Below are 15,241 nucleotides of genomic sequence, written 5' to 3'. Positions count from 1 at the left end.
GAGGTTGTTGACTGCAGCATTGGCTTGCGAGGCCACGTCAGGCAGAAGGAAGGTGAAGCCTCGCTTGAGAAGTGGTGGATGAGTTGGATATCACTCCTGCTTCTTCATGATCAAAGGAGTGCTGTAAAAGGTATTTATCTATCTGTTGGAACTGGCATCTCCTGCTGCATTTTGCTCTGGGTTTCCCCAAATCCTCAGAACCCACACAGCTGCTGTTAATTTTAAATCTCGTTCCAACTGCACCATGAAAGCTGGATTTGAATGTTAATAATGCCCTGCATCGCCAAGGCACCCTCATGACTCAAAACTGATTCCCATAAAAGACAGTTTTGGGGACAGATTCATCATATTTAGGGTTTGACCACATTTTCTGGCTACCTCTCATCCATCAGGTGGTTATTCTTAGCCAGGGAACAAAACATTACAGAAATTCCTCCACCAGTGAGCTTTTACATTTAGGTCTCAACTAATTATGGAAAAAAATGAGTTTATTGTAAATATTACAAAGGTACGTGGACCTTGTCCTGCTGCGTTCCTTTAAAGTTCTGTTTCAACATTGCAGAAGAAAGATAGCCAGCTGGTTCATTTCCCCTTTTATCTGCATTGTAATTTTGAAATTACTATGATGCTGAATAAATTTGCATGCAAATATGATTTAAAACAGAACACAGTGACTACGCCAGGTAACAAGTACCATCCACGGAGGCCAGATTTTCAACTCATGAGATTATATTCAGAACTTAGTGTATTTAAGTAGTACTGCACTATGTACCATATGTGTAGCAGCTTCTGATGAAAAAAGGTTAGCCTGTGATAGACAGGGTTAAAGTGGCCCTTACCAGAACAGCAGACGATCAATAGAAATAAGGTCATCACTTGTCAAAAACCATACTCACCATGAATAGTGTCATAGATTGGAAACCAGCCCGATAGAATGGCTGCAGCTTCATTGGATAACAAAGGATCAATATCAATGTATACTTTTCCAATAGCATCATTAGCACTGTACGTGTCATGATCCAGTACTGTGATCTGTAGTGGCTCATCTTGCAAGTCTTCATCATCAACCTGCAAGCACATTTGCAGTTAATTGAATTGACCAGGGAACAGGCATTTTACTGTTTCCTGTAATTAAACTCAGTTTTTACAGGCTGTAAATTTTGTTCTTTGCAATATTCATGAGGAATTGAGGTTTCAGTTAAATTTATAAGACGATAATGACACTAATTGTTTTCGTTCTCATAAGTGTACGCTTAGTAGTGCTTCTGTGACATTGCTCACCAGAAGTCTAGATCATGTAAAGAAAGGAGCATTACACCATGCAATGTTTTGTTTTGTTTGATTGCTACGATGAAGCTACACATCTTCAAAGCCACAAGGTAACTAGATGGATACGAGGGAGTTGGGGAGAGGGATGGCTCAACCCTAAAAAACCTGCAATCTTCCCCAACCCAACATATAAACATCTAGTAAGGTGTGCAGAGTCTTGGAGAAGCACAGCATCTCATTATTATATGTAAACAGTGCACAATTGGACCATTTTACTATGTCCAGTCTGTGGAATACTTAATACTACTTCTAAAAGTGAAGCATGACCAGGAAATGTAGTAACTTGCTTTTGTGATAAATTCAGCAACTGGGGATTGGAATTGAAAAGAGGGCTCAAGCAGCAGTAGGCAGGGACAACAGGGACAAGAATAAAACGGTGGTTGCAGGAGAAGGAGGCGTGCAAAAGGCAACCAGAGGAAATATCAGATTTCCTGTCCAATATTAATGGTGATGCCATGAAACATACATATAACCGGCTCATGAACATCATCATCAGGAATCCAGTTTTAGCATCAAGGTTTGCCAGGTCAAATAGCACAGCACAGATAAGCGAAAATGCTCGGCCAAAATGCCCCAAAACTTGGGCAAAGGTATGTATTTGATTAAGATATTCGAATCAGTTTAATTGCTGTGAAACTTCACAAGTAACACAATAAAAGGAAGAACTTGAACTTGAAGAATAAAGCAAAAAGTGGGGGGCAATTTGGCAGATGGAGTACAATGTGGTGAAACGCTAACTTGTCCACTTTGGCAGGAAGAATAGAAAAGCAATATACTCTTGAAATGCAGAGAGATTGCAAAACTCAGTAGGAGAGGAATTGGGAAGTCCTGCTACATGAAGGCAAATCGAATTGACATTTATTGCAAGGGGAATGGAATAAAAAAGTAGGGACCATTTTCTGCAGTTATACAGGTCCTCGGGGGAGAGCACATATGGAATCATATACAGCTTTGGTTCCTTATTTGAAAAAGGATACAATTCCATTAGAAACAGTTCAGAGAAGGTTTAATCAATTAATTCCTGGGGTGAGGGACTTATCTTATGAGGAAAGGCTGAACAGGTTCGGCCTGTATCCACTGGAGTTTAGAAGAATGAGAGGTGATCTTTCTGAAACATGAAGATTTTGAGAGGACCTGATGGGGTAGATACCTGGAAGATGTTGGGGAGATTAGAACTAGGAGACACCGCTTAAGAACTAGAGATCTCACTTTATGACAGAAATTAGATTTTTTTTTTCTCTGAGAGGCCCTTTGTCTGCGAAACTCTCTTCCCCAGAACGCAGGGGAGGCTGGGTCTTCTGAGTTTATTCCAAGGTAAAATGAGAGAGATTTTTGATGGAAAAAGGTGTTAATGTTTATTGGGGGCAGATAAGAAAGCAAAGTTGAGACCACAACCAGATTAGCCGAAACCTTATCAAATGGCAGAGCAAGCTCAAAGGGCTGAATGGCCTCCTCCTCCTAAATCCTACATTCGTAGTTATGTGACCAAAGTTAGTTGCTGACTTTGCCATGTTTGAAATGGTAGATCAAATTCCAAGCTCTCAGTATTTGTCACAGAGTCATAGTAGATAAAATGACACTTTGCTTCCAGGAATATAAAATACATTTCCCTCCATTCCCCCAGTGCCTATGTTCCCTCAACTCGGAATCAATCAATAATGGTAACAAAATGCAATTCATTTCTTTGGTCCCACAGCCATTGCACACAAAGTTTGACACAATGCATATTCATCCTTCCCAGTCAAACGTTACCTTGCTTTACCTTATGGTATGGTTTAAGCTGTTATGAATCTTACCTCAAATTTAAACCATTCTGAATTCCACTGGGGGTTGAGAGATTTAGGGAACACATCAGTCTTAAATGTTGTAGTACCAAATTTTACCTGCAAGAAACAAAGGTTGCAGAGAGCTTTATACATTTCTTTTTAATCCCGGCTCTCTTACATTTCCTCCTCCTTTAATCAGAGCAAAGGAAGATTTGGAGAACAGTCTTTTCCCTCAGCGTTAATTTTGCATTTGTTTGCAGGCGGAAACAACTTACAAATGACCTATTTGTGCATTTATATACAATTTTACACGACTTCAAAATGGCCTGAAGAGTTTCCTGGTCAGTAAACACTTCAGAAGTGCAGCAACTGTTGGAAAGCAGGAAATGCAGTCCTCAATCTGCTCACAGCAAGATTGTACAAACAAAAGGAAACCAAAAAATTTGCCTTTCCTCTGCTCTCAGCACTTCCCCCATTGTGTGTGCCAGGAGCCCAAGGTGACATTTGCATTAATCTCGTGCTTTATTGCACTCGAAACATCCCACGTGCTTCACAAAAACCATGATCAAACAAAATGTGAAGCTGAGCCACACACACAGATATTAAGGCCAAATGTTTAGTCAAAGATGATGGTTTCAAGGACGCCTATATATATTGTCCTTGGAGGGAGTGCAGAGGAGGTTCACTAGGCTGATAGTGGAGATGAGAGGGTTGACCTATGAAGAGAGACTAAATAGACTGGGTCTGTACTCGTTGGAGTTTAGAAGGATGAGGGGGTATCTTATAGAGACGTATAAGATAATGAAGGGGGTGGATAGGGTAGAGGTAGAGAGATTCTTCCCGCTTAGAAAGGATAGCAGGACAAGAGGACACAACCTCAAGATAAAGAGGGGGCAGTTGAGATCAGAGTTGAGGAGGAACTTCTTCACTCAAAGGGTGGTGAATCTCTGGAATTCTCTGCCCGTTGAAGTGGTGAAGGCTACCTCGCTAAATATATTTAAGTCACGGGTAGATAGGTTTCTGATAGACAGGGGAATTAAGGGTTATGGGGAGAAAGCGGAACTGATCCACTTCAGATCAGCCTTGATCTTATTGAATGGCGGGGCAGGGTCGAAGGGCTAGATGGCCTACTCTTGCTCCTATTTCTTATGTTCTTACGACAGCTAACCACTGTGTCAACTTGATTCGTGCTCTTAAGTGGCCTCTTGATAACTTTGCTTTTCTTCTTGTCCTCAACTTTGCTCCCTACACTTCTTGCAACTGATGCTTATCTATTGGCATCTCATGTATCTGAAGACAACGAAGACAGCAAATGCACCACATCAAGGATCACATCTGCACTGTTTGGTGCATTGATATACACCAATCACAATAAGAAACTTTATGTAATTTGTACAAACCTCTACAAATGCATCAGTTAGGTCACTGGCCCTGTCCATAACCGGCAGATGCCGGCCAGCCACAATCCTGACTTTCAGCTTCCCTGGCATCGTTAGTCTTTGCTAGAAAATAAAAGCAGATTAGTTAGCTGTATCTGAACAATATCCCATCAAGTACATGTCTAACTTCAAAACCTCCAAGAGGTGCTATGTAATCAGGGCACTAAAGCATAGATTTAGAAAACCTGAATCTTGCACTCAGTATTAAACCAACAGACAGTTCACAAACACACACACAACCACTGCACAGAATGAGGTCAATTACTCTAACTCCCAACAATGAAGAGACATCAGATTATCTAGTATTTCCTGTTTCAGTTTAAGTGAGCAGCTGAAGAGAGAAGTGGAACTAATGGCCAAAGTCAAAATTTCAGGTAGCAACCAAACAAAATGGCTTTTATTTTCTCAAAGAGCTACAGTGATGTTTATCCAGGGCTTTGTATCAGGCTGTGAGATGACATGCTAGGATCGAGAATGATAGCAAGGGTTCACCTGGATGCCTCAAAAACATACTGCAGCTGATCCCATGTTTTCTCTTGTTGCTTAAGGACAGCACATTAAGAAAAAGATGCAAGTATATTATATATGTGAAATGTATAGATTTGTAACTTTTTTAACAGTACCCATCATGAGATATTATGCCTACAACAAAATAATTATTAATAGAGAACAGATTTGTTTTACATTATCTTTATAATGACTAAATCTTTTTAAATAGCTTGAACATTTAGTGGGACACTAAATATGTCACTGCATTCATGTAAGTTCAGATACGTACAAATAAGCCAGGCTTTACATTCACTGGCTTGCCAAGAGAGGCAGTAGGGGAAGATCCTTGAAATTGCTGATATTATAAAAATAGTGTAGAACAGATTTGTTTTCTATTCATTACTAGTCAATCTGTTGGAAGCCTAAGTTTTTTTATGACAGGTAGTGTTAAAATCGTTATAAATGAGCATTTTGCATTATAATATACTTGCATCTTTTTCTGAGAGATGAATAAGAACTTGGAGAAATAACGCAGAGAGGTGTCTGAGAGGTGCTGCAGAATTTGACAGTTCCTAGATTGATTTTGAGCCAGGTAGATAAAAGTTTCTACAGAGCTGCAGGCTAAAGATTTATAAGCAAGCTATCATGCAATCATTATTAAATGGGCGACATGCGGTTAGCAGCTTTGAAGTTGGGAGTTAAGCAAATGTACTTGGTTTTCTGCTCTGAATAAAAGTCAACACATTAATACGTAAAATTATTTTGAAATATTTGATCCATCACTGTAGCTTTTGAACACTGCTTATATGGGATGAGCAAATGAACATGGATAAAAATGGATAACGAACATGAAAAACTGGATAAACCTGGAAAAAAAATCGTATAAACCTTGAAAAAAATTGTCTCATGCATTACTAATTTTTTTTAAAAATGCAACATGATAGCATAATTGGATAATTCAATTCATTTCACAGAAGCAACCTCAGAAGGGGCATGTCAACATAGCAATTTATAATAGTAAACATGAACAAAGGACGACCAAATGTGAGTTTTCTGAACAGACTAGAATTCTGATGTGCATGCCAAGTATTTAGCAAACAAAGCAGACACACAAGTTACAGGTGCACTGAGTTATTTCAGCTGGAAAGGTAGCTTACTTTCTGCACCTGTCCAAATTGTTATGTATTTATAAAATAGCTCAAGAAAATTCTAAGTATATATATTATTGCTGCTTGATCCTGCTTTGATTCAATATGGGGGGGGTCACATAAATGACTTACTGTTCTGACAGATATGGGAATTGGATGCGCTATATTAATAGCTCACAGAAACTTTAGTGGTTGCAGTTTGTAAGCTGTAAATCTCAAGGTTACACACATTACAAAAATCAAAAATGTTCACACTTCAGTTATTTAAAGGTACTAAATAACTACCACTCTGAATATGCGGCCTTTCCATTGCTGGCTTAATGCCAGTTTAGCTGTGAAGTCTCTAAGTGGCCTATATTAAGGACACTACATAACTGCAAATTGACAGTTGATATACAATACTGCTAGACTTTTAATAAAAGTGGCCATGGCTAAGTACAAACAAATGTGAAGTTTCAACAATCCTCTATTTTCAACTCCTTTACTAAATCATAAAATTCCTACAGAGTCCCTATAGCGCGGACAGGGGTTATTCGGCCTATTGAGTCTACATCAATGATGAACCATCATCATGGGCGGCACGGTAGCACAGTGGTTAGCACTGCTGCTTCACAGCTCCAGGGACTTAGGTTTGATTCCCAGCTTGGGTCACTGTCTGTGTGGAGTTTGCACATTCTCCTCGTGCCTGCATGGGTTTCTTCCCAAAGTCCAAAAATGTGCAGGTTAGGTTGATTTGCCATGTTAAAATTGCCCTTCGTATTCCGAAATGCGTAGGTTAGAGGGATTAGGGATAAATATGTAAGGGTATGGGGCCTAGGTGGGATTGTGGTCGGTGCAGACTCGATGGGCCGAATGGCCTCTTTCTGTGCTGTAGGGATTCTATCATTCTTTCGAGCTACAGCAACTTGGAACAAAAGGAACTCTTGTATTGCGCATGAATCACTATCCACACTTTCAATCTTACAGACTTTCAATCAACCTCTTCCACTCCAGCCTCTTATTTGATTGAAGTTGCAAAGCAGATATACATAAATACTTTAATTTCGTTCACCAAAAACTTTCATATGAATATTCTGCCCTGTATCAGTATAGCTAGTATTGCAAATGCGGAGTCTGCTTAATCTACTTTGAAATTAAGTTCAATCTACTTCAATCCACTCTGACATATTTCAGCACCAATCATTATTATTGCATAAACATGAATGAGAACTTGAAAGCAAGAACAAAGACAAAGACGGATCCTTTAAACCAAACCTACAGAATGAAGCCAAACACTTCAACAAGTTCCTGCATTTGATTCTAGTTCTAAAGAAAACAGCAGAGGACCAACTAAGATCTCATGGTTGTGTTGAAATTGGCAGCAGTAGTCTCAGGCTACTGAGAAAAAAAAGTTGAAGGACCTCATCATTAATCAATATCAAAAAAGTTCTAAAAAGCTAATGTACAGAGCGAAGGTGAGTCCCATGTTGGATGCTCTTCACACCCCGCTCCCCCCCCACCCCCCCAACGACATAGCACAGGCTAAACATTTAAAACCTTTAAATTCTGCTGAGCTACGATATCTGAGGGCAACCAGCCCCCACAAGACCATGAACCCTCTCAATTATACTCCAACAATGTTACTAGAATGAGCATTGCTTAATGACTATCGGCCGGTGGCTCTGGCATCCATCATTATGAGGTGCTTCGAAAGGTCAGTCATGGCAGGAATCAATTCCAGCTTCCTGGAGTACCTGCATCCACTACTGTTTGCCTACTGCCGCAACAGATCCACAGCAGATGCCACCTCCCTGGCCCTGTACTCAACCCTGGAACACAGAGATAACAAAGATACCTATGTCAGACTCCTATTTATTGACTACAGCTCAGCCTTCAACATCATTACTCTCATGAAACACATCTCCGAACTCTGGGGCCTAGGACTCAGCTCCTCCCTCTGTGACTGGATCATGAACTTCCTAACTCTCAGACCACAATCAGTAAGGATAGACAACAACACCTCCTCAGTGATCATCCTCAACACTGGTGCCCCACAAGGCTGTGTTCTCAGTCCCCTATATACTCCTCCCCAATGACTGTGTGGCCAAATTCCCTCCAATTCAATTTTCAAGTCAGCTGATGACACCATCGTAGTGGGTTGGACCTCAAACAATGACGAGACAAGAGTATAGGAATGAGATAGAGATTCTGGGGAACTGCTGAACCCCCACCCCCCATGCCGACACAATAGTTAAGAAAGCCCACCAACGCCTCTACTTTCTCAGAAGACGAAGGAAATTTAGCATGTCAGCTATGACTTTCACCAACTTTTACAGATGCATCATAGAAAGCAATCTTTCTGGTTGTATCACAGCTTGGTATGGCTCCTACTCTGCCCAGGATCACAAAAAAACTACAGAAGATCATGAATGCAGCCCAATCCATCACGCAAATCAGAGTCCCCCATTGACTGTCTACGCTTCTCACTGCCTCGGCAAAGCAGCCATCATAATTAAAAACCCACACACCCCAGACATTCTCTCTTCCACCCTTCTTCCGTTGGGAAAAATATGTAAAAGTCTGAGGTCATGCACCAACCAACTCAAGAACAGCTTCTCCCCTGCTGCCAGACTTTTGAATGGTCCCTTCTTGTATTAATTTGATCTTTATCCACACCCTAATAATGATTATAGCACTACATTCTGCATTCTCCTTTCCTTCTCTACGAATGGTATGCTTCGTCTGTATAGTGTACAAGAAACAATACTTTTCACTCTACGCTCATACGTGTAACAATAATAAATCAAATCAAAATCAAATCAACAATGGCAGGAAACTAGTTAGTTTTTCTTATATATATATTTTTATGTACCAATGGTTGTTTCTGCACAGTTTTGCAAAACACCAAACTAGTCAATCACCTCTAACAAAACATGCAACATGGCTTTGCTTGGGAATCTCTAAGGGGGCAGAATCTTAAAATTAGATCCAATTCATTCAGGAATGAAATCAGGAAGTATTCTTCCACAGAACGAGTAACTGAAATTTAGAATCTGCGTCCACTAAAAAATTAATGAATTATTATAAAAGTTTTGGTTAGGTTGTTAAGAGGGATCAAGCAGCATCCATGACTCAACTGAATGGTGCAGTAGGCTCAAGGAAATATGAATGGCTTTCTCCTGCTCCAAAGACCTATTATTGTCCAGATTGTATGAGCTGAGTGACAAACAATCTATAGAAATAATATTTCTTCATATAAATGTCTTTCACAACCACTGCATGTTCCAAAAACATGTTACAGTTTATTTATTAATCACAAGTAAGGCTTACATTAACACTGCAATGAAGTTACTGTGAAATTTACTGTGGTAATTCAGCCAATGAAGTACCTTTCAAGTCAGGTCACTATTGTAATGTTGTAATTGCAGCAACAAATTTGTACATAACATGCTGCCACAAAGAGCAATGTGATAAATGACCAGACAACTTATTTTAGTGGCTGACAGAGGAATAAATATTGGCTCGGACACTGCAAAGGTGCTGGGATTCTCAAGGTAGTACCACAGAACTAAAGCGCAAACAGGGTGCGCCTGAGACCTAAAAGAGGAATGGGAAAGAAAAGATGAAGGGAAAGTAATCCGAACAATGTAGGAAAAGTCAAGACTTTGCAACGTAGGGAAGGAACAGTACAGTGTTTAGCGATTAAAAATACAACCAAGCAGCAACAATGTGAATAAATTGGACCTCCTCTTTTCCCAACAGTATGGAGCCCATCACATTTCTAAGGAAGTGTGGAGTTTGCACCAGTTTCCTCCCACAGTCCAAAGATGTGCAGGGTAGGTTGACTGGCTATACTAAATTGCCCCTGTGTGTCAGGGGGAGATTGGCAGGGTAAATATGAGGGGGGGGGGGGGTGTTACAGGAATAGAGCTTGGGTGGGATTGTTCAGTGCAGAAACGATGGGCCAAATGGCCTCCTTCTGCACTGTAGGGATTCTAAATCATGTGGGATTTGGGCCATTAATTCTTGCTTCTCTCAGCCAGACCTGCTGAGTTTTGCCAGCATTTTCTGCTTTGAGTAGATGATCCAGAGGGTTTCCACAGTAACTTCACAGCCTACTTGTGACGCTAATAAATAAAATAAACGTTGTCACGTTAAGGGCAGGCAGGCAGGCAGGTTCCTGCCCACAGACTGGAGGGACAAGAAGGAAAGCCCTGCCTTTGTCTAGCTGAACCGCCTTCTCCATTAACCCCCCCTCCCCCGCAATGGCAGCAGAAGAATGAGTACGAACCAGGCCTCGGGATCCGGGCCGCGGCCCCCGGCACAGCTCAGAGGCCCGCCGTCCACCTCTTCACCCATAACCGGGGCCGGGGCCTCGACAGGCGCTAGGCCCCGCGCCTCATGGACAACCACTACCAGCGGCCCGGGCCCCTCACAGTCACCCCCCCCCCACTCCTTCCTCTCCCTCAGATTGAAATCCTTCCCCCCTCTCCCTCCCGCCCGCTCCAAAATAAACAGAAATTAATTTCGCGGAGCTCCGACGTCTCCAGCGCTCAGTGCTGGCGGGTTTACTTCCGGTGCCAGCTGCATTTTCACTTCCGGGTCAGACCCAGCCAGTGACCCCCTCGTCTGACCTCCCCCTCTCCCCAAGCATGGACGTAGACAATGAGAGTGTGCTGGGCAAACATAGCCTTCCCATTTGACCTCTCCCCAGAGGACTCTAAGTGGTGCTGTTGTGCTGATGCTTGGGTTTATTGATGTGACTTCACCTGGCACAGTGGTTAGCACTGCTGCCTCGCAACACCGGGGACTCGGGTTCGATTCCCGGCTTGGGGGTCACTGTCCGTGCGGAGTTTGCATGTTCTCCCTGTGTCTGCGTGGGTTTCCTCCCACAGTCCAAAGATGTACGGGTTTGGTTGATTAGCCATGCTAAATTGCCCCTTAATGTCCCAGGAGGTGTAAATTAGAGGGATTAGTAGAGCAAATATGGGGGGTTAAGGGGATAGGGCCTTGGTTGAATTGTTGTCATTGCAGACTCAATGGGCTGAATGGCCTCCTTTCTTCCCTGTAAGGTTTCAATGACTGGTTGACATGGGCTGGGACTGTTATCTTTCGATTTGATTTATTATTGTCACATGTATTAGCATACAAAGTGTTGTTTCTTGCGTGCTATACAGACAGAGCATACCGTTCATAGGGAAGGAAAGCAGAGAGTGCAGAATGTAGTGTTACAGTCATTGCTATGGCATAGAGAAAGATCAACTTAATGCGATGTAGGTCCATTCAAATGTCTGATGGCAGCAGGGAAGAAGCTGTTCTTGAGTTGGTTGGTACGTGACCTCAGACTTTTGTATCTTTTTCCCAATGGAAGAAGACAGAAGAGAGAATGCCCGGGTGCGTGGGGTCCTTGATTATGCTGGCTGCCTTGCCGAGGCAGTGGGAAGTGTAGACAGAGTCAATGGATGGGAGGCTGGTTTGCGTGATGGATTGGGCTACATTCATGAACTTATGTAGTTGGATGCATATCATTCTCCAAGCCAGCAATAGAGCAGATAAGCCCTGCCAAGACCAGAGTATTGAGGAACTGCTTTGTGAATTTCTCAATTTTTGATTTTCAGATGTTTTCACTAATGCCAGTCCAATGAATGGACAAAATGAGTCAATGCAGGTTCTGATAGATATCTTTCAGTGACTTACAAAATAAAACTGCATCATCATGACAAAAATGACAACCTCAGTCAGCGAGAAAAGGGATTCTGAATCATTAACATTGTGTTGTCACTTAGAAGAGAAGATTTAACCAGGTATAGTCGACAAAGCTGAAAAAGACTGGATCAGTATTTCTTAAACAAAGGCTTAAAGTTTAGATTTATGCTTATGTAGTTTTTAAAAACTTTGCTATTGTTTTATAACAACACAAGCAGTGTGTTTCAGAATTTCTAAAAGTGTCATGACATGTTGGTGTCACTCGCATTGGTGAGTTCTGCAGTTCATCCTGTCGCTGCTGCACATTGCACCCACACTCTGCCAATACTGGAATGGGTAAATGTTTTTGTGCTGAATGGGTTGCCAATTGAGCAATTTGTTTCTTTCTGGATAGTATTGAATTTCTTGAATTTTGTTGGAGCTGCACTCATCCAGGCAAATGGAAAGTATTCCATTGCATTCTTGATGTGTGCTTTGTAGATGATGGGCAGATTTTTAGGCAGTCAAGAGGTGAATCGCTTGCCACAGTCGCTGCTCTGCTCTTGTAGCCACAGCATTTATTTGGCTGACCCTGTTCAGTTTCTGGTCAATGGGGAGCATCCAGTATGTTAATAGTGAAAGATTTGATGTTGGTAATGCTGTTGAATGTCAAGAGGAGGCGGTTTCACCGTTTCTTGTTGAAGATGGCCATTGCTTGGTGCTTGTGTGATGCAAATGTGACTTGCAACTTATTAGCCCAAACCTGAATGTTAAACAAGTGCATACGGGCACAGACCTCTTCATAATCTGAAGAGTCAGAATGAAAATGATCAGTGCAAAAAGCAAACGTTACAATTTCAAACTGCCTGATAGAGCGAAAGTCGTTGATGAAGCATGGTTTGGCCTGGGACATATCCCTAAGGCACTCCTACAATGAACTCCTGAGGCTGAGATGATTGGAATCCAACTGTCACAACTGCCTTCTTTTGTGCTAGGCACGACTCCAGCCGGTAGAGAGCTTTCCTCTGATTCACATTGACTTCAATTTTGCTTGGGCTCTTTGATGCTACATTCAATCAATTGCTGCCTTGATTTGAAGGTTAGTTACTTTTACCACACCACCGGAATTCAGCTCATCATTCATATTTGGATAAAGACGATAATAAAATCAGAGTTCAATGGTCCTGTCCAAGGTGAGCAAGTTATTGTTGAATAAAGGCTGCTTGATAGTCACACTTTTTAATGAGCATTGAAATCTCCCAATGTACATTCTGTGTCCTTGTTACATCTGGTACTTTGTCCAAATGGTTAGGGAAGGTGGTAGGTTGTCATCAGCAAGAGTTTTCCTTATCTATCATTGAACCCCTAGAGTGCAGAAGGAGGCAATTTGGCCCATTGAGTCTGCACTGACTCTTACCTAGGCTTACTCTGTAGTCTATTTAGCTTGCTAATCCCCTCACCTATCTATCTTGTAACATTAAGGGCAATTTAGCATGGCCAATCCACCTAATGTGCACATCTTTGGTCTATGTCTGACCTGATGCCATGAAACTTCATGGGGTCTAGTGTTGACGTTGAGGACTTGCAGGACCACTCCCTTCTCATTGTGCGTGAATGTACTGCCACTTCTGAGTCTGTGCTGCCAATGGGACATGACATACTTGTTGGAAGGTGTGTCGTCTCATGAAGAAGTTTAGAGGCTTCCATGGGTGAAATATAACACATAATATATACATATGTATATAGGATACAGTGCTGACTAGGTGGTACCTTCATGCTGACTCCTATCAAACTTAACTCACTCTACTTCTCCCATGTGACTCTCTACATCAGGCTGGTCTAATCTTTTTGTAATTTTTTTCTATTCAAGAGGTCGATAAGCGAATTTGAGAAAAATGAAGTTTGGCACAATAAATAAATGAACAAGCAACTACAAAAGATCGCGCATGTAGCCCAATCTATCCACAAACCAATCTCCCATCCATAATTAAGTCTGTACTTCCTGCTGCCTCGACAAAGCAGCCAGCATAATTAAGGACCCACGCACCCCCGGCATTTTCTCTTCCACCTTCTTCTGTCAGATAAAAGTCTGAAGTCACGTACCAACTGACTCAAGAACAGCTTCTTCCCTGCTGCTGTCAGACTTTTGAATGAACCTACTTTGTATGAAGTTGATATTTCTCTACACCCGAGCGATGACTGTAGCACGACATTCTGCATTCTCTCATTTCCTGCTCTATGAATGGTATGTTTCCTCTGTACTATGCGCAAGAAACAATACTTTTCACTGTATACTAATACATGTGATAATAAATCAAATCAAATCGAAATGAATTTCAAAAAAAGTGAGAAAGATTGCAGAACAAAAGTACAGCAATGCCATAGCAATAAATTGTTTAGTTAGAAAACCACAAGTAATAAAAATCACCAGGGTGTTTAGCGGGTCACTATAGGTGGGTGGGTGTGTAGCAGAAATACAGTAAGGGAAATAGAAAAGAGGGAGTTTTTACAACAAAGGATAACGCCAGCGCAATAAATGAAAATTAGTTCACATTTCAGGGTCCAGAAAGGCAAAGTAGCGATGGTGCTTCCTTCAGGCAGAGACAGCAGCAAGCAAGTTCTTCAAACAAATGATGATGTAGCATGATGAAATTTCTGTGTTGGGCATGTGGTGATTAGAGACTTCTAAAAATTAAACAGGCTTCAAGGATTTGAGCAATGGTAGCTAGCTGCTTTGTTGAGTGAGGTGATCTGATGAGTTCTTTCTGGTTGGTGTTAAATTAGCAAGAGTGAGGATTTCTCAGTTTGCAGAGGAATAAAAAAATTTCAAAATGATCATCTGAGTCATGTCCCCTTGAGGACATGAAGGACCTTCTTTTTCCACTGTGCTTTCAAAAGCCTGGTGTCAGGGACTTGCTCTGATTTCAGGATTGATACTGTCCTGGCCATTTGCTTTCGAAAAGAGTTACCATCCATGTTGAGCATCTCATGTCAGGAAGTTATTTTCGGGAGCAGGCCATGGAGGATTTTGCAGGTTTTAAACGTGAATGATTGGTTGTGAAGGTGCTTTGGAACATCCTAATTTAAATGCAATAAAATTAGGAAATGATGGAAATACTTAGCAAGTCAGGCAGTCTCTTGTCAGGCAGCATTCTGATGTAAGTTTTATTCACATATATCTTACGCATTCCCAGTCATAATTGATCCACCATTGGAGTTGTGCCTTCCAGTCCCCAACTTCTGGAATTCCCTCCCTATGCATCTGTATTGTATTTTCCTCCCTTAAATCCTACCTCTAATATCTCCTCTGTGGCTTGGTGTCACGCTTTATTTTATGTTTTAATTCCTTAATGAGATATGGGTGTCACTGGCTGGTCCAGCATTTATTGCCCATCCCTAACTGCCC

At 41.6% G+C, this 15,241-nt stretch overlaps 1 protein-coding gene across 1 annotated transcript in view; it reads right to left on the bottom strand.

Moving 5' to 3' along the window:
- The window catches only part of c2cd5 (C2 calcium dependent domain containing 5), a 106,785-nt gene extending 96,192 nt beyond the window's left edge, over positions 1 to 10,593 (bottom strand). The window contains exons 1-4 of the mRNA XM_080207204.1: positions 10,442 to 10,593; positions 4,496 to 4,597; positions 3,126 to 3,212; positions 897 to 1,068 (exon numbers count right to left, since the gene is read on the bottom strand). Coding sequence (XP_080063330.1) covers positions 897 to 1,068; positions 3,126 to 3,212; positions 4,496 to 4,585 — 349 coding nt within the window. The 5' untranslated portion in view covers positions 4,586 to 4,597; positions 10,442 to 10,593. The remainder of the gene's footprint in view (positions 1 to 896; positions 1,069 to 3,125; positions 3,213 to 4,495; positions 4,598 to 10,441) is intronic.
- Between the last annotated feature and the right edge of the window lie 4,648 nt (positions 10,594 to 15,241).

Source organism: Carcharhinus amblyrhynchos, chromosome 19 (assembly GCF_965287045.1).
Source record: "Carcharhinus amblyrhynchos chromosome 19, sCarAmb.v2.hapA, whole genome shotgun sequence".
Taxonomy (NCBI): domain Eukaryota; kingdom Metazoa; phylum Chordata; class Chondrichthyes; order Carcharhiniformes; family Carcharhinidae; genus Carcharhinus; species Carcharhinus amblyrhynchos.
Note: the sequence above shows the minus strand (reverse complement) of the source record. Positions and strands in the feature narration are given on the sequence as shown.